The sequence below is a fragment of the Brachypodium distachyon genome, chromosome 2, assembly GCF_000005505.3.
Source record: "Brachypodium distachyon strain Bd21 chromosome 2, Brachypodium_distachyon_v3.0, whole genome shotgun sequence".
In the NCBI taxonomy this organism is placed as follows: domain Eukaryota; kingdom Viridiplantae; phylum Streptophyta; class Magnoliopsida; order Poales; family Poaceae; genus Brachypodium; species Brachypodium distachyon.
The window spans coordinates 55,603,269-55,621,320 of NC_016132.3; the positions used below are offsets into that span (position 1 = coordinate 55,603,269).

Consider the following 18,052-nt stretch of genomic DNA (forward strand, 5'->3'; position numbering starts at 1 on the left):
CAACCAGCTAGCTCTTTCGGCATCCTTAGCCTGGCAAGGCAATGCCCAATAACAGCTCTCTTTTGCACTACGCTATAGAACTTTTGTAACAAAAGTAGACTGCTGCATATACCCATGATGAAATCAATCCCGACACTGCTCTTTCAATGAAACAATTACAGACGTACTATTGCTTAGCGAGCAGGCCACGGCAGGCTCAAAACGGATCTGACCAGTGACCAACTCCTCACTCACATATATTTACAGCACCTCTCACAAAAAGACGCACAGCAATAATGCAAAATACACGATTCAATATATCTACAGAGTGGCAGAGTCGAGCTTGGTGGCATCTGAACACTCAACACCAAGCTTATTGACATTGGCGACAATGCAGCAGCCACTGATATGGTTATTTGCACATCTGTGCATGTAACTGCAAGTGTAGCCTCACCTTGGGCTCTTCATCTGTACAGGTAATATCATGGTATTGTATTGTTGTTAACTGATGCTATTGTTGGTTCTGTTCTAGCTCCCTTGTGGTGGGAGAGAATTGTCCACGATGAGAAGCTTCTGAGGATCGGAGGTCTCAGTCTCCGCATCCACAACCAGGCTTCGCCATTGCAGCCGATCAGCAGCCTCCTTCACTTCCAGAACAACATTTGCTGCGTCTCGAATAATCGCGGCGCCCCCTGGCCGGAGAATGCGGTCCATCTCGAGCAGTATGTCAAGGAGGCCACACCTGAAGAAAGCTTGGTGTCAAAATGGCGCGGTGAACTGAAATACGTACTGAGTCGTGTAGTGGCTTCGTGCTTTGTGAAGGCATCACATCTGTCAGGTGATGTGTTGAAAATGGAGAAAATAATATTGGCCCTATTTCAGATCAGAATATGTACATATACTGAGAAATTAAGGGATTTAAACACCGCACTAATTAAATAGGGAAAATTTCATGTTAGTTACTCGCGTTTTCTTTTGTTCAGAGAGGCAAATCCAGTACATCCATATCCATGTAATGGCGTGTGTGTTTCTTGATGTTCAGGCAGACTTTACCCCTGCCAAAACTAAGTGAACGATAGGGTGTGTCGTGGGACAGTGGGCACTTTATGCTTAAGTAGAGTTTGGTACTCTCATGTCTCAAGCTAAGTGAACCAGAATCAGCAATGCCATTCCTGCCTCTTTCTGAGGCTATTCTAAATCTAAAATAGGAACAACTATACTTGAGCAATGAGAATTATGATGAGTCACTTACTTGTTAATATACAAGCTGAATACTCCATTAGCATGTATCAGATCATATGTGCGTGGATAAGTAGAGAAAGCCTCACACCTGACATTGGGAAAAATGACTCAAGTTACTGAGTAGCTTTCGATATCTTAACGGAAAAATAGAAACAGTACTTCACTACAGGTCAATATCTGCTCTGTGACATACCAGTCCATGTATGTTCCAATCAGGCCACGCTCATAGATGATACCGAGAGTGTTGTCCGTTATATTTGCAGGAACCACATTCATGACCCAAACAGGGTATTTTGACATAGCAGCAGCAAAGCCTCCAAAGCCAGCATTCATGTCCATGACATTTCTGTAACTCCTATGAGATAAATCTTCCAAATATTTTCCGTATAGTCCAACTCTTCTCTTCCAAATTGAATTGTCATGTTTGTATGCCTGAATGGACGTCCCTTTAATTTCCCCCTTGGCTATCCTAGGTGGCACTGCAGCAAGTCTTTGAGGCCATCTCTCCACAGCACCACCAGCAATATCACTAACAAGTTCAACTCTTGGAAGATGAGTTATACAAGTCGAAATATTTACATACCTGGAACATAGAAAACGTTTGTCCATAGTTTTATGAGATAGAATAACTGAGGAATTGTATAACTAATCACCCAATGCAAACAAGGCAGGATTTATATACTAGATTATCCGATGACTCAGCAACTAACTACCTTCCTTTTTTCTGTCTGGCAGTAAGCTCTTTGGATTCACTGGTGCTGAACTCATGCGCTTACTAACTTACTTGGATGCAACTTGTTGTGCATGCTTTAAGTTTCAGATAAACTTGTTTTAGTCACAGAGTAATATCCTGAGATGATCCGGCTTCCAGGTACTATATTCAACTAATCCAGGGAATTAGCCTTGACAGCTTAAAGGACTTGGAAACCTACATATAATCAGGATTCAGGTAATATGCAGGTGATGTCATGATTCTACAGACCCATTAGCCATGTTATGTACAGACTGTCAAACTTCAGAGTTCAGAAAATAACATTGACAATTTGTATATTTCTCGTCAGCCTCACAGCAACGAGCATGAAGTTCTTAAACATTGATCCCACCCAAACCATTATGTGCACTGTGTCTGTGTCATCTCTTAGGTACTGAGAATTATTCAAAATAACATTGCGCAATATTTATGCTTCACCATAAAAGATGCCAAGAAAAGCAACTTCAGGCTGGCAAGAAAAATCTTACCAAGCACTATCTGGGTTGTCTTCTGTACAGAGTGGTGGTGATCTCAAGAAATTTGCTTCTTGGGCACAGTGGAGATGATTAGAAGGCTTTCTCCAAACGGTGATGGTGCCCTTATTTGCCACCTTTTTCCAACAAAGCTTTTTTGCAATATCTTCCATAGCTGATTGCTCACCATCAATGCTCACGGTTGTCCAGTTGAGGTGCTTGTTGGGCGCTTTCCAGCTGATAGGCGCACTAGACACAACCCAGTACCCACCAGGTCTGAGAAGACGGTCTATTTCCAGCATATACCGTCCATCTGAAATCAGCTATGGGTGAATAAGAACAAAAGCACTCAGCCATCCAGCATAATGCTTTAGTACTTACATAATCACATTGGCATTTGCCAAAAGGAATTTGCACTTTCAAGGAACTGCTGATGTGTGCAATCATAAGCTAGAATACGAAGACATGTGCAACCATCAATACATCGAACATGATGTCCTGTACATGTGTGTTTTCACAGATAGTATCGATTTATTGCAGCGTCCTACCGTGAGCAGTCCATGAAACATGGCAGTCCGCGCAGTGCACCATGTCGAAGGACCTTGATGGATATGGTAGCCTGTGAGCGCCGAGCGCTCCAATCATCGCAGGTAATCCGCGCTCCAAGGCAAACTGTACTTGCGCATCATGTATGTCCCTGGGGGCAATGGACATGGTCAGGATGCCATAGCTCAGCAGGTAGTCCCCAAAGCTGGCGACCTGCAGCGAGCACACAGAGTCAGAGCCACAAGCATCGGTCGCAATTCCCTAGAATGTATGGCAATCTGGTGGAGATATGAGTCAATTTAGTCCAAGTACTCACTCCGCACCCGACGTCGAGCGCCGTTCGCACCGTGCCGCCGCGGAGCGGCACCACGCGCTCCAGCTTCTCGACGTAAGTGCCCACGCCCTTGGGGAACACCAGCCACTCCCCGCGCGCGCGCGCCGGGTCCAGGGACCCGGATGGCGCCGTCTTGGCCGCGGTAAGAAGCGGGAGATCCACGTTGGCGTACCGCGCCCGCTCCCGCCGCACGGGCCACGGCGGGGGCGGGTGGTACCCGGGTGGCGGCGGGACGCGGCAGTGCGGCGGCGGCGGCGGAGGGTGCGGGGGGTGAGGCGGCGGGTCGTCGGGCGAGTGCGGGGGGTGAGGCGGCGGGTCGTCGGGCGAGTGCGGCGGATGAGGAGGCGGCGGGGGCGGGGGGCAGTGGCGCTCGCCGGAAGGAGGAGGTTCGTGGCAGGGGGTGAGGTGGGAGGCGTTGGGCGGGCATGGCGGGGGGCGCGGGTGGTCCGGGAGGAGCGGCGAGGGTTCGGGCGCCGGAGGAAGCGCGGCGGTGGTGGAGGCGCTGGTGGACGGGGGAGGCGAGGGCGGGTCGGGGCGGGCGCGGGAGACGACGGCGGAGATGAGGAGGAGGGACGTCGTGACCGCGGCGGCCGCCGCCGCCGTGATGGAGAGCGCTCGCGGTATCGGCTTGATGGCGGCTTCCGTCGCCGCCGCCGAGAGCGGCATGGCCGCCGCTGCGTAAAGCTGGTGGATACACTGGACTGGTAGTGATATGATATCAGGTGCTCCGAGCACACGTGCTCAGAGTGTAGTGGAGCGAGTCGGCTGGGTGCGGTCGCCGGTCGTCGTGTTTTTATTTGAGGTGGCGAAGGAGACGGACAGGCAGACTTTTGTGCGCGACAGCGCGAGATACAACATGGAGAGTATCAACACGTAGTTCTTGTGCCCAACCGTGACACGGATCATCCACCGATCCTCGATCGACAGTAATACTACTGCGATGCTAATTTCTCAACAATCTTGTACTGCAGGCGACCACCGCGTGTGTGCACGGTCCTTTTTCGACGGCGACTCGCCGTGACCGAGTAGCATCGCTTCCAAGCAAACAGATGACCTTGGATATCGATCGGTCATTCACTGCTCATTCGCCGTGTTAGTTTCTCCGTATCGCAGCGCGCGTGGCTACTAGCTTGAGAGGCACGAGACGAGACGGCCATCGAAGGGGAACTGTCGATTGGCCTTTTTAGCTTCTTCTTGGAGGCTTCGATCCCGGGGCGATTCGGCCGACCGATCGATCATTTCCGGTCCACACCACGTCGCTCTCGCTAGCTGCCTGTCTTCTCTTCTCGCCGACCGTACTGACGATCGATCCAGGAAGTTTCTACGGGTCTACACAGTGAATTAAGCTCTCCCGTACATGTCATGCATGTACGTTGTACCATTCTTTTTGTCCGGGATATACAGTATGGTTTTATCTTGTGCTTTGTGTGCTTCGAGTGGTGGATATATGCTGAGAGACAAGTGTGTTGTGTCGATGAGAGTCCTGGGCAACTCATTTACACTCAACGAGCATCCGCTCATCTATCTCCGAAAACACAAAGACGTTGCCATTGGTGTCCACCGTACATATGTGCACCTCTGGCTGAAAACACGAGAAAATCTTCTACCAACTAGCATGGCGTTCCCGGCGAATTGCCGGTGACCACCCACCGGTTCCGATCCTCCCGCTTTCTCTGGTGCTTCTCATCCTGGACAATATTCTTGGAAGCCAATGTAGTTTCACTCCTGCATCCTAAAGATCCATGTATTTGGAGACCAGACTGCATAATACTTAATCATTTTCATAAAAGTTGGCGTGCACTACACGGTTGGACCAAACCTAAGGGCACCTTTTCTGCCGGCAGTCAAGTTTCTTGCCCGGCAAACAGATTAACCTGCCGGCAAATAGTTTTTCCTGCAGGTAGGTTTAATCCCGGCGGTTTGGCTGTCAAAAGACTTTCCCGGCAGTTAGTTATTTGGCGGCAGATAATCTGCTGGCTCTTCCTGCCTTCCCCGGCAGATAAACTGCCCTTGATTTTCATCCCACAATTAAAAAAAAAATAAGCTGCATAATCCCATAGTTACACTTCATTTTCAGCCGTAAGTTCCAAATTTTCCATTTAAAAGTAAGCCATGATATGTCAGGTACAACACATAGTTCACAACAGTTCATGAACAACAAGAGCATTTTTGTAAACTTCATACAACAATGAACTGGAGCACAAATATGCTTCTAAAACATAAACTTCAGGGGAAACTTCATATACAAGTTAACACCAATGCTATCCATCAAGCATTAACACAGAAATGCAAATCAGTAGTTCTAGATGGCACCAACTCGGACTGCAGAAGCGACTTGTGCAACGTGTCAACCTGGAAGAAAGAAAGAATGGAAGAGTTGCACTAAATAATCCATATGCATAATTTCAGTTTTCAAATTCTTAAAAAGAAGTCACATTTGTTCTGCTAGAGCAGCCATCGACTGACAAGGCATAGATATAACAAGAAATCAGAATCCAAGTGTAGCAGTTTTCTGTAATACCTATTGGGATTTAATTCAGCCTGCTTCTTGCCTTGAAGTTGTCCTTGATCATCCTCCTCCACCTGCATTTACAAAATTAAATAGTGAGAACCTTGATATAATGTGGGGGAATTATTTTACTCCTCGTAGCAAAGTGTTCACAGCAAACAAAAGCAAACAAAAACATACAGGAAAAGTTAAAAGGGATACGAGAGCAAGAGCACCCTCAGCTCCCTACATGGCTTTGCAAGGTGCAGCTTCCAGAATATCATCAAACCATCAAAGCGATATGCCACTATCGATCAAAAATAGAGACCACAAGGCAGAGGACACTATCAACTGACTGAGACACAAATGACATAGATAAAATAATTTCATCGCACAACCTGATTTTTGCATTTCTAGCAAACATATTTTTGATTAATGATAAAAAAACTTCCATCACCAATATGAGGTTCAACTGCGAATTCCAGAAAATTATCATGTTGGTAAGTCAGTCATACAAGAATATCAAGAACGATTTGAAATGAAGGTTAAAAGTTTTCCAGTTAACAAAGAAGTTACGTGAGCAGTGTTATACCGCCGCAGCAACAGTGGAGGAACCCGAGGGGAGAACCTTCGGAACTCCATTCCTCATTAAAAAACAAAACCACAATACTACAACTCAGTTCAATTTTCGTAGTTATTAGATGATCTGGGAGGGGAGAACCTCCAGAACTCCATTTCTCATTAAAAATACAAAACTAAAGTACTAGAACTCAGTAATAATCTACTAATAGTTTCTTCTTTGTTGTGCTATACACTACACATGATATGATTGGTTTTACCAAGGAAAATTTGTCAACACTACACTACTTAAGCACTTAGTTAATTCAGTGCCATGCTTCATACCTCTTGTGCTGCTGATGGCCATTGATGTTGTCTCCTAGCTATTCTTAGTTTGATGCCCTACTGAAAATAGAGCAAACTGATTACCTCTGATGTGCTACCTATAAAAACATGCCAAATTATTCTCTTAATTCAATGACACGCAGCAGCAGCAATAACAACAACGAAATTTTATTGGCTTCTTATTTCTATTTTGAATATGCATGCTGGTTGTTCTTTCTAGAACAATGAAATTTTATTGACCATATATATCCATCCTTGTTTACATATAGGGAAGAAATGAAAAAATTGGGGGCCGCTTATCTCTTCTTAACAAATTTCATTGGTCAAATAGCAAGTCAGACCTACATAAGAAGTTGGTAGCAATGAACAAGCTCAGTACACTGGTGCACTGGCCTATCGCACTAGTAATCACCAACTCCCAAAAATTGGAATATCATGTACAAAGAAAACACAAAAAGTACCTCTTCTTAGGCTGCACTCTTGCTGAAAGTTGTCATCGAGAAGAATCAGGTTCTGGTTGTGGAGCAGAGGCAAGCAGAGTGTCATGGCTTCCTGTCCGGCCTCCTCGCCGGGCACAGCCTGCATAGCCAACGGAGCCAGCACAACACATCACAGCCAGCTAACTTTCCGCCTTGCTGCCTGCCTCAATGGCCACGTCAGAGAACGGGGGAGGCCTCCGCCGCCGCCTTAACTTCCTGCTCACCGACCGGATCTAGGATTTGGGGGCATGGGAGAGGTAGTGCGCGAGGGAGGTAGGAGGGAGAATGCGGGATGGGGATATAGGAGGGGAACCAAGGCAGCCGTGCTCGCCGTAGATCCGGCTGGTGCGGTGGCGCTGGGGCAGAGGTTGCAGTGCAGCAGTGTGGTGGAGCGGCGCAGCGCAGTGGCGGGCAAGGAGGAGGATAGCGAGCACGGACCGGAGACAGTAGCACAGACGTGAGAAGGTTGGAGTCCGCACGGCGGCTGGAGTGCGCGAGTGACGGGGAGGATTGGGGGTGGCGGCGCAGCGCCTGTGTGCGGGATTATCTGGGACTGGGAGTGACTCTAGGGTTTCTTTTGTGCACCGGAGCTTATGAATTTTCTTTTCTCCCTGCGAGACCTAAGCTACCGGTGCCAATTTCTCCCGACAGTTATGCTGCCCCTGTAACTTTGCATCTTTACCGGCAATGGATTGCCAGGGATTCTTAATCTTTGCCGGCAGATAATATGCCCTTTAATATTTTTGCCGACAGTTTACCTTTCCCGGCAGTTCGACTGCCTCCTTAAATGGATTTTTGCCGGCAGTTAATTGTCCTCATGTTTGGTCCATCGTGTAGTGGTGTTTGGCTTTGCTTAGACAAGAATTTGACCAATAATATTTTTATTATCATGCAACTTATATGATATGAAACTATGATTATTAGCGATATAAATTTCATGTACAAAGCACGTATTAATAAATTAATTTCTGATCAGAATCTTTGTCCGAGGAAATCAAATACGCCATTGAGAAAGTACTGTATAAACGGATAAGCAGAATTAAATTCATAAGTCTCGAAAAGACACGTGAACCACTTCACTCAAAACATGTGACCCCTTTTTTACAGCCTCAAAACATGTGACCTGTAAGATGTTTTTTTTTTGAGCGGTCATGTGAGTGTGACCTGTAGGAAAGTTGAACGGAACGAGAAAATTCCAAAAAAAAGTCGACGAGGAAGAATTGAAACATTTTTTCTTGAGCGAAAATGGAAACATAAAGGACGGGCGACTACCTGAAGTATGCCAGGCCCATTAGCTGACTAGTCCAAAGCCCAACAGGCCGACGCGAAACGGTCCTTGTTTTTCAGTCCTCGACCTAGAGGCCCAGATACCTGGGTTCCTCCTAGTCCACTCGCAAGTTCGCAAACCCACAGGACCCGCAATCCCCTGAACCCCTCCTGCGCCGCCGCCGCTGCCCACTTCGAGAGCTCCCAGCACCGCCGACAGACGCCGACCCGTCCTGTCCTCGTTTGAGCTCCAGGGTTGGGTTGGACCGGCGGAGGAGGACCAAGATGGTGGCGATTAGAGTTCCCAGGAGCATGCGCGCCAAGCGCGAGCTCCTCAAGCACGCGCCCAAGCTCGTAAGCTTTCTCTTCTGTTCCGCCATTTCTTCATCTGTTGCAAATTTAGCTTCAGTTTACAGGACCAGCACACCCTACCAGGTTTACGATTACCGCACAATGTTATTCCGATATAAGTATATGGAGATATAGTTTCTTGTGTGGTATTAGAGCATTATGATATTGTGACGTTTTAGCCAGGGAGAAACTGGTATATCCTAAATTAGTTTATGTAATGTAGAGCAACAGATGCCTTATTTTTATTTATTTTCATAGGAACCGAGTTACACACCGAAGGAAGGACCAGATTATCTGCCACAGATACTATGCGTTATGCTGACGATCACATGCAAAATTTATTTTTAGTTGGTATAGGCATTCGAAGGCTCTGCACCTTTCCAACGTTCCACGTCGGGAAACTAGATATAATATCTATGTATTTATTTCCGACTCCAAAATCAAGGTTGCTTTTATATGCTTGTTCCAGGTTGAGAATGGCAAGAAGATGCTTATTCTCCATGGTACAAAGACTAGTGCAGTTTTGAATTCTGTGCTGGCAGATATTTTTCACCTCAAGCGTGATCATGCTGTGAAGTACACCAAGAAGAACGACAACATCAGGCCATTTGAGAGCGGGGGTGAAACTTCTCTGGAGTTCTTCTCCCTTAAATCTGACTGCAGTCTTTTAGTGGTAAGTTACATTATGCTGGCTTGATTTGCAGTTCCCACTGTGTAGTTGGTGAGAATAATGTATTTGACTAGAGAAACATAAGGAATACTTTGATTCTTTGGGTCTGAAAGTAAAATGACTGGATGAGCTACAAAATAATTTTCTTGAGACCTGTATGAAAACTATTTGAGAACTTGTCCATGTCTGTTGTTATGATTGTTTCCGATGCCTTCACATATTAAGTGTAGTAACCTGATTATATATGTTAAGCAGCTGTCTTTCCCCCTTTTTTTACCTGTAACTGTTTGTGTTTGCAGTATGGTTCTCATTCAAAGAAGAGGCCCAACAATCTTGTTCTGGGAAGGACTTATGATCACCACATATACGACCTTGTTGAAGTAGGAGTTGAGAACTACAAATCCATAGAATCATATGCATATGATAAGAAGCTGGCACCAAAACTTGGGACAAAGCCTTTCTTTGCCTTCATTGGGGAGCACTTTGAGAGTGTTGAAGAGCTGAAGCATTTGAAGGAAATGCTGCTTGATCATTTCAAAGGAGAGGTGTTCTTTCTTATACATATATGTTGTCACGTGGGACATAGATAATGTCTTGAGCTTCACAGTAACCTGTTTATTGTTGATATAGGTGGTAGAGAATCTGAACCTTTCCGGTGTAGGTCGGATATTTGTTTGCACAGCAATTTCTCCTACCACTGTCTACATGATGCACTGTGCTCTCCGTCTAAAAAGGTCAGGGACATCTATTCCTAGAATGGAGCTGGTTGAAGTGGGGCCTTCAATGGATCTGGTAGTTAGACGGCACCGTTTTCCAGCTGAAAGTTTACAGAAAGAAGCTATGAAGGCTCCTGGTCATGCTAAGAAGGTAAACCTAATGGAGCAACCGAGCAACTGTCTTTTGTTCATCGGTTATTGTTATCTTGATAGTCAGGTTGCGAACTGGTGTCATTGACTCTAAACAGCTAACCTCTTGCTCTCATCTTCTCACTGAGAATTTTTCTGTCACTATGGTATTCACTACTATCATAAAATATTTACAGATGAAAAATGTCACGAAGGATCCAATTGAGGGCAAGCTGGGCAGGGTCTACATTCCAGATCAGGAGGTTTGTGTCTGTTTTGTTTTATAAACAGTTTTAAAATTTGACCTATCGATATACTAATCGGATTCATGGTTTTTGACTGAAGCTTGGAAAAATGACCTTAACAAACGACATAAAGGGGCTGAAGCGGGAGCGCCGTGACGCCAAGAAAAATAAGGAGCACTCAAAGAAGCAAAAGGTTAACAACCCTGAGTGAAAACAGTAGGCTACTCCGGGTAACTCTTCAGTGGCAGCTGTTGTATTAAGCCAATCTGATGTAAGATTGAGGCGTAATGTTTTGACGGTAAGATCGACCGGTAACTAGTCCAGTACCATCTTCTAGGCTATAAAAAAGGTTTGCAGCCTTGCAGGAATCGACTTCCTCATCAATATTGCGCCAGCCCATCGAGCAGACATAAGCATGGATCGTTTTTTTAGCAAGTATTTTATTTTACAATTGTTGTTTGTTAGTCCTGATGTTAGCCGAGCAGTGATAGTTCCATCCGTGTAAGCAATGACATGGTCAAATTTGGCAATCAAGCTTTTTCTGAATCCGCACCTGCTGTGATTCTTGAAAGCTCATATGCTACTGGCTAGAAATGTGATAGGCGGCAGCAAAGGATGCAGCAGCTTCCTTCCTACAGCTTGTAGCTAATCATCTGTCGTGTTGGAACTCACCTGCCGCTGGCTTGCTTCTCCATCGTCTCCCACCGAATCTCACACAAAAAGGCACCACCGGCTAGTCCATCTCGTCTCAGGACGACAACGACTACCGCTGGCCCAAACATGATCATGCAAACCTCTCCAGTCACAATCTTATCAGGAAAACACGGCAGCAGAAAGGTACCTCTCCGGAAATGAAAGCTACTCACCAACAAACAAATAGGGCCCATTCAATTCCACATGGTGACCATATTTTCGTCTGATGTATTCTAGAAAAAAAATATTTTCTGTCTGATGTAAGCTTTCAAGTCATTAGTCATGACAAAGTTTAAGATCGTTGCTGTGACACCATCCAGATTTCAACAGCGGCACTGGCAAATGGAATCGCATTTATTCAGTTACGGAAAGAAAAAAAAAATCTTCTGGTAGTTAATTACCAGTTTCAGTGAAAAACATTGACTGATAGTTAGTTACAAGTTGCAGTAAGAGCTTATTACTATGACACAATCGATAATTTAACAGCTCTATGCTGGCACTGAGGTTATTTATATCCTATGTATTTGGTGTTTCCTGCACTGCACCCTTTTTTTTTTCCCGGAGGAAAACTTGGGGCTGACCGAACTTAGTCAGTTGCAGATTGCACCGACAAGGATGCTCTTTTGTACATGGCCACCACCTTATTTGTCAGAAACCATGGGTGGTCGACCTTCTATAGCCGATGAAGTCGAAACCTCGATCAGGTGCTCTAATACTTGAGATAATTTCATAGTCGACGGATGTGAACTTCTCCTATTGAATTGGGAGAAGACTGGATGCAATATTGGTGTTGAGTTCCCTTTGCACCCTTGTCTACTCACTATCAGAGTTTGGTGGTCGAAGGGAAATAAATTAGTTGTCTAACATTCATCTTCAGCAGGTACTTTGACAGACTTGCGATAACGTGGAAAAAGCATTCGCCTGATCTTCTTTTCAGCTGAACGTTCAGATAGCGCCTGAAACCAAAGGCCTAAATAGATTAATCTGGATTCCAAGAAAAGCCATAGATTATGTCAAAAGTTTAAGCCTAAGAGCTCACCTGTGCATTAAAGGAAAATCTAACAGTCCGAGCTTCCAAGCCAGAAAAAGCCCTTACATCAATACCAAGACTATCAACCCCAATCAAGCTTGCCCCCTGAAAAATGTATCGGACTGAGTTTACTCTATTTACCGAATTAAACCGATTGAGATCATGAAGTTACAAACAGCACTGTCACAACCAACATATGTAAAGGTACTGTTACAATACATCTCACAATATCTAACTAGATTTTTTTTTTCCGTTATCGCCATTTTTCACAATAAAATACTCAATTTGGACCTACAGGCAAAACAGAGCTTCTTGTACATAAGAATGATTAGTTTCAGACATTGTACTAGATTTAAACTAACATATATTACCAGGATTAAATTCCATTTGCAGATACAGAGTAGTACAATTGATGGTAAGAATTATTATATTCATCATCCACACTAAGGAGTATGGAACATGAGTAAAGCATTAATGAACAGAAACACACCTCTACTGCAAGTCCTTTTTTCCTGCTACAGAGGGACCTCAGAGCCATAGTACATTGATCATTGTTTTCTTTGATGCGTTTTATAATATCTGGAGCGTAATTTGTAAGAAGGTCTGGTTCTGCATCTTGAAAGTCTTGTGGATCAATCATCAACTGCAACAATCAACAGGATGACTACCAAGCCAAGAAAAATGATGCTGATTATTTCCCATTTTCCCTTTACAAAGTAATACATGGATTGAACTGTCCTGTACTTGTCAACTGAATACATTCAGCGGAAGAGGGAGGGCATTACCTGCTTCCCATAGATGGAAAACAACTCAATTGTCATTATTTCGAGCTTGTAGATCATTGATTCCATGCTACTTCCCGCATCACTCGAGTCTATTCTCGATTTATCATCATCTGAATATTCACTTAATACTATTAGTCAAAAAAAATGTTGAAGGCAAGTGAAGGAACAAAAGATCCCAACTGATCAAATTACCGATTAGGCCATTAGTTCCATAAGCTGACACAGGTTCTCTGTGGTGTTCCTCTGTTTGATTGACTATTTATTAGGTCAAACAATTGTATAGAAGGACATGATTGATAGAATTAACTATGAGCAGGCTAAGTGGCACCTCTCCAGTTAGATGATTGGCCATCAGCATTGCATTCAGCACGAAATAAGCTCCTCAAATAAGATTCTTCTTCTATGAAAGCAGGTCTCAGATATCCTACAATGGAGACACCATTTGACGGATTATCCATCTTCTCCCCATGATTGTCATGAATAGCCTGCATAACAAAAGGAACACTTAAGGTGCAACAGGAATGATGTACATGAGATAGTGTTCCTCGTGACAATTCAGGCTACGAAATATGCTTGCTAAGGAACTTACTCTTTCATGAACTTCAACAGGAAAAATTAGAATTGTAAAATAATAAGTTGAGTTTTGCAGATTCAAAATCCATTTTGTTCTTTAAAATGATTTGTTTTCAGTACTTCATTCATGTTTTGAGCAGTGAGCACAACTTTCATACTATACATGTATGAAATGCATTTTGCAGAGCAAAACAAAAAAAAATCATTTATTCTGTCTTTTCCCCCCTTTCCTTTAACTTGCTAAGCTACGAAAGGAATGTGATTTTTTTTAATTTTTTTGAAAAAAAGGGCCTCCCCATCGAGTTCCACTAAAGAAACCGCATGAATATATTGAATTCTTATTTTATTTTTTCAGCTTTGACTTGTGCCTAACTGATAGGTCAAGGTTGTCCTGTGTGTATGAGATAAAAATCACTCTGATGAGAAGCTTTCTTCCTGATTAAATCCTTGTCTGGTTCACTATTTCAATAGTTGCTTATGCATATGATAACTGTTCATGACTTACCTTTGTCAAACACTTCGCAAAATATATAGGATGTATTGCACGCATCGTTACTGGCATTCCCCACTCTATAAGAATATCAGTTATTTCTGTATCAATCTGTGACAATTCACAAAGGAACATCAATAATGATGATAATGAGAAAACTGACCAACAAATAAGCAGCTAAAAACTTTCTTAGCAAACCTTGCTGTAATCATCACGCATGTCCATAGAATCCTCAATGTCCATGTGGTCGCTGAAATCGCTAGTTACCACACTAGTTTCTCCAATAATGGCACCATCTGTTCCAATTAAAACCGTCTGCAATTTAAATTTTAAAATGTCATTTCAACATAAGAAAATCCTTGCAACCAAAATGTTGGTGCACTCTGCACTTGAGAACAGCATTTTTCTCAACAAGGCAGCATTATGATGACTGCAGCACTAAATATGCAGACTCAAATTAGGTGGATAATGCACCACATGGTCCTTATGTGCCACCTCACAATGGAAAATCTCAAAAACAGCATCCTTTTTGGCATGAAAAAATTAGAACAGTAATGGTGATCATAGAAAACATTTGTGCTTTTCAAGAAACAAACCAACAAAACAGAAACAGAAGTAATCTTACCACAGGGTTGTTTGCGTCATCATCGTCCAAAATGTTCCCATTATCAGGTACTTGAAAGAAAATGTCTGTATGTAAATTTACAACGTATTAAGTGTTTAGATGCACAAGAGGGGCATTATGAAGGTTCTACTGTAAAATCTTTGCATGCATATCAAGGCATTACCTCCATAGTCATCAACAACATACTGAAACTCTGACCAAGCAACATGTCCATGAGGTTCATTATGCACCCTGGCAGGAAATACAAGCAATCCCTTGCTATTGGCCTAGACAGGATTTGTGTTAGCTTTTACTGATGTAGTGATGCATACTAAGACTTAGGTATGGCTGTGTGCATCATTTTGAGGTAGAGGCCGGGGATTTTAACTTCCTTTTAGAAGAAAAAAAAATAGTAAGACTTAGGTAGAGACATTTTCTACTATGGAATTTGGTCACCGCTATGCAGAATTATAATGACTAGATGCATTTTTCAACAAAAGGGTTGTTTTGTCATCATAGGTTACCTCTACAACAGTTCTAGCCGTTTCTACATCTGTTAGTGAAAGGTCTTTTTTCTTTGGACGTTCTTTTACTTCTTCAAGAGGATGGTATCCCCGCTCTCTCATGTACTTCGAATCTGGCACTGAGTCTGAGTAATCTGCAGCCACACGAACTTTGGAGAGGGATGATTCCTTATCAGTTGCGAACCAGCAAGGCTGAATTGATCCAAAAGTGTTTCGGCATCTAAAACTACAATAAATTGTTACACTTGTAAGGTTCAATAAAGAGAAGAGTCATTCAAAGTATTCAATTGAATCAATGAAGGAGGGAGTGACCTTAAACTAGAGAAGTCATGACATCTCCTGGTGCCGAATGGGGTTTTAATCCAGTTTATAGTGGCCCCTGCTGACATTGGTAAACTCTAGCAAAAGACAACCAAATTATGCTCTGCGAAAAGAAACGAAATGTTAACCGAGATGAACACCATGAAAACACGAACACGATGCAAATCAAAGATGATCCAGCGCACACATGGGGTTTGTTTGACAAAAGGAAATGTGCGATTAATTACCAACATACATTGGAAATGGAACAATAGGAGACTGAAACAAGTAAGCAAAAGGGTAATTCCTTTGGGTTGGCCGGGCAAAATGAAGACCAGGCACTTTGAATTATGCAAATTGCCATGCATCCTCATCGATAGCACACAGAAACAAGTGCAACACCAAAAATCTAACACCTATAATCCAATAGCCCTAAACACCTTGCATTCTGGTGGGGCCCATACGCCCGGTGGATCAAGAATACTGTCAACACTGAGGCAGCTACACCGGACTCAGCATAAAATCGCACACTCCAATCTCTACCGAACCAGTAGGGAAGTGATTCGGCTGAATCCTACAACCTAAACCAAGAGCTGCAGTGAACACTCACGCAGCAAACAGTTGCCCTGATCAAGGAACAGCCGTGTGCTCCCCTCATGTTCCTCGAACGACAGCAAAAAAACAGAGGAAAAAATAACTCCTCCTGAGTCCTGATCAGTTGTTTGCCAACGCCGCCACCCTAGGACCAGACGAGCCAAGCACACATCACACGCTGATTGCAACCAAACTAAGCTTGGAATAGCAGTACTCACCTCACCAACAGGCGGCCGCAAAAAGAGGTTTGCTCCTCGGAAACCCGAACCACGGAAAGGAGCCGACGACGTCGCGCGGCGGGCAGGATCAGAGGAAACAGAGCCGGAGGCGGCGAGACCGGCGGCTCACTCGGGCAGTCCCAGCACGGCCTCACTCTTGCCCCTGGCGTCCCCGACGGATCGCGGCGAAGACCGTGGGTGCGGAATGTGGCCGCCTTGGCGAGCCGCGAGGAGTCAGTCAGTCCTTCCCCTGCCCCTCTCTCTCTCTCTTTTCTTTCTCTGCCCTTTTCCTTCCTTTCTTGAACGGGGCAGTGGCAGGGCGCTTTTGGTAATTTGCACTTCCACTGCAGAGTGCAGATTTTATATTACTCCTTAGCCTGTTGCTGCTAATTAAACCCGTTTTATATTGCAGATTCTTCCCTCTGTTTCTCTTGTTTTCTGAATGCAACAGTAATCGGAGCTGCTACAGCAACAACATGTTTTGGTCTCGTTGGAGTTGGTGAGAAGGCGGATCTCGAGGTAAATCCTGCGTTTAAAGTGTCTGCTGGTCCCGTTAAATGCTCTTGTTGGTGTTGATGATGATGGTCGCCGGGCCTCCTGAGCTTTAAACATGGTGCACATGCGTTGGCGCAGAAGCACCTCTACATGTATTCCCTTGCCAACAACCCGTCAAATTACTTCCAAATTCTTGCGAAAATCCCGTCAAATTTCCTACTTCCTCCGTACAACAAAAAAATGTCTTAAATTTGTCAAAATTTGAATGTATCTAGATATGACTTAGTGCATAAATTTATTCAAATTTGGTCAGAGTTGAGACATTTTTTGCTGGACGGAGTTACTACATTCGGAACTGACACCGGTTGATCTCATTGAGCTACGGTTGTTCTATACCTTGTTTTACTACTCCAATTAATCTCGCCGAGTACGGGCAGAATGCTCATTGAATATCTTCATATGTTCACTGAAGATTCAACTTTTTCGCGTCGGAGAAACAAATGTGTGTACGTAAGGTACGGTCTCCTATGTTTGGGCGATAAGCCTCGTGTCCCGCAGATCAAAGATGTATGGATAGCATTCAAGTGAAAGATTTGGAGATAGGAGTACTATCTGCATGTACAGTTGGGACTGATACGTGACATGTGTCTTAGCCTCACTCGGGCCTCCTCCAATCGCAGCACAGGCGAATATGTCCGGGTTATATTCCCTTGGCATCAAACTTTGTGTGCTTCCGGAATCTGCAGCCTCCTGGCCTGCAACGCCAGCCTCAGGCTCGTCATCGCCATACCCGGAACAGAACCAACTGGATCAAGCAGAAGGAAGAAGACATTTTATATTTTTATTCCCGTGACAACATCTGCTGTTTGTATGCAAAAAAAATCTCCATATATATTTTTTGCTTATCTAATTCGTCCATTTGCATGCAAGCCATCTCTTTTTTTTGCTAGTATATCATCAATTGCTCCCTTGTTATGGTATCCAAAAACGAAAAACTTGATTCCTTTTTTGGGAAAATGACGTGCACCTCATCCATAGTGTTTGGACTTGTGTTTCACTGAGTTTTTTTTTTCCTACGAGATATCCTTGAGAAATCACAGATGAGGATGTAGCCTTTTTCAGGTTCTGCTCGAGCCTGACGGGAATGAAAGGAGAATGCTAATCTTGCAGTGAT

The 18,052-nt window shown here is 44.1% G+C and overlaps 3 protein-coding genes across 7 annotated transcripts; 1 reads left to right on the forward strand and 2 right to left on the reverse strand.

Moving 5' to 3' along the window:
• Positions 1-86: 86 nt before the first annotated feature.
• Positions 87-4,131, reverse strand: LOC100832033 (probable methyltransferase PMT19). Its single transcript, XM_010234390.3, has 6 exons — positions 3,308-4,131; positions 2,994-3,204; positions 2,461-2,758; positions 1,415-1,804; positions 1,232-1,309; positions 87-721 (listed from the first exon to the last, which is right to left on the reverse strand). The coding sequence occupies exons 1-6, from the start codon at positions 3,989-3,991 to the stop codon at positions 508-510; spliced, it is 1,875 nt and encodes a 624-aa protein (XP_010232692.1). The 5' UTR covers positions 3,992-4,131; the 3' UTR covers positions 87-507.
• A 4,446-nt stretch (positions 4,132-8,577) lies between these two features.
• LOC100843754 (ribosome production factor 2 homolog) lies at positions 8,578-11,124 on the forward strand. Its single transcript, XM_003564800.4, has 6 exons — positions 8,578-8,815; positions 9,282-9,485; positions 9,782-10,027; positions 10,113-10,349; positions 10,525-10,590; positions 10,673-11,124. Exons 1-6 carry the CDS (start codon positions 8,747-8,749, stop codon positions 10,781-10,783), a joined length of 933 nt encoding a protein of 310 aa, XP_003564848.1. The 5' UTR covers positions 8,578-8,746; the 3' UTR covers positions 10,784-11,124.
• Positions 11,125-11,601: 477 nt separating this feature from the next.
• On the reverse strand, positions 11,602-16,728 carry LOC100843445 (uncharacterized protein At3g49140). 5 transcript variants are annotated; one of them, XM_024460301.1, is made up of 14 exons: positions 16,384-16,728; positions 16,182-16,310; positions 15,584-15,695; positions 15,272-15,491; positions 14,932-15,034; positions 14,769-14,833; positions 14,342-14,458; positions 14,159-14,254; positions 13,409-13,565; positions 13,273-13,335; positions 13,081-13,190; positions 12,786-12,938; positions 12,305-12,400; positions 11,602-12,221 (listed from the first exon to the last, which is right to left on the reverse strand). In XM_024460301.1, exons 3-14 carry the CDS (start codon positions 15,658-15,660, stop codon positions 12,126-12,128), a joined length of 1,353 nt encoding a protein of 450 aa, XP_024316069.1. In that variant the 5' UTR covers positions 15,661-15,695; positions 16,182-16,310; positions 16,384-16,728; the 3' UTR covers positions 11,602-12,125. The 5 variants fall into 5 exon arrangements, with proteins under 5 accessions (XP_024316069.1, XP_024316068.1, XP_010232696.1 ...); XM_024460300.1 differs by having other exon boundaries at positions 15,272-15,497; positions 16,384-16,725; XM_010234394.3 differs by lacking the exon at positions 16,182-16,310 and having other exon boundaries at positions 16,384-16,727.
• Between the last annotated feature and the right edge of the window lie 1,324 nt (positions 16,729-18,052).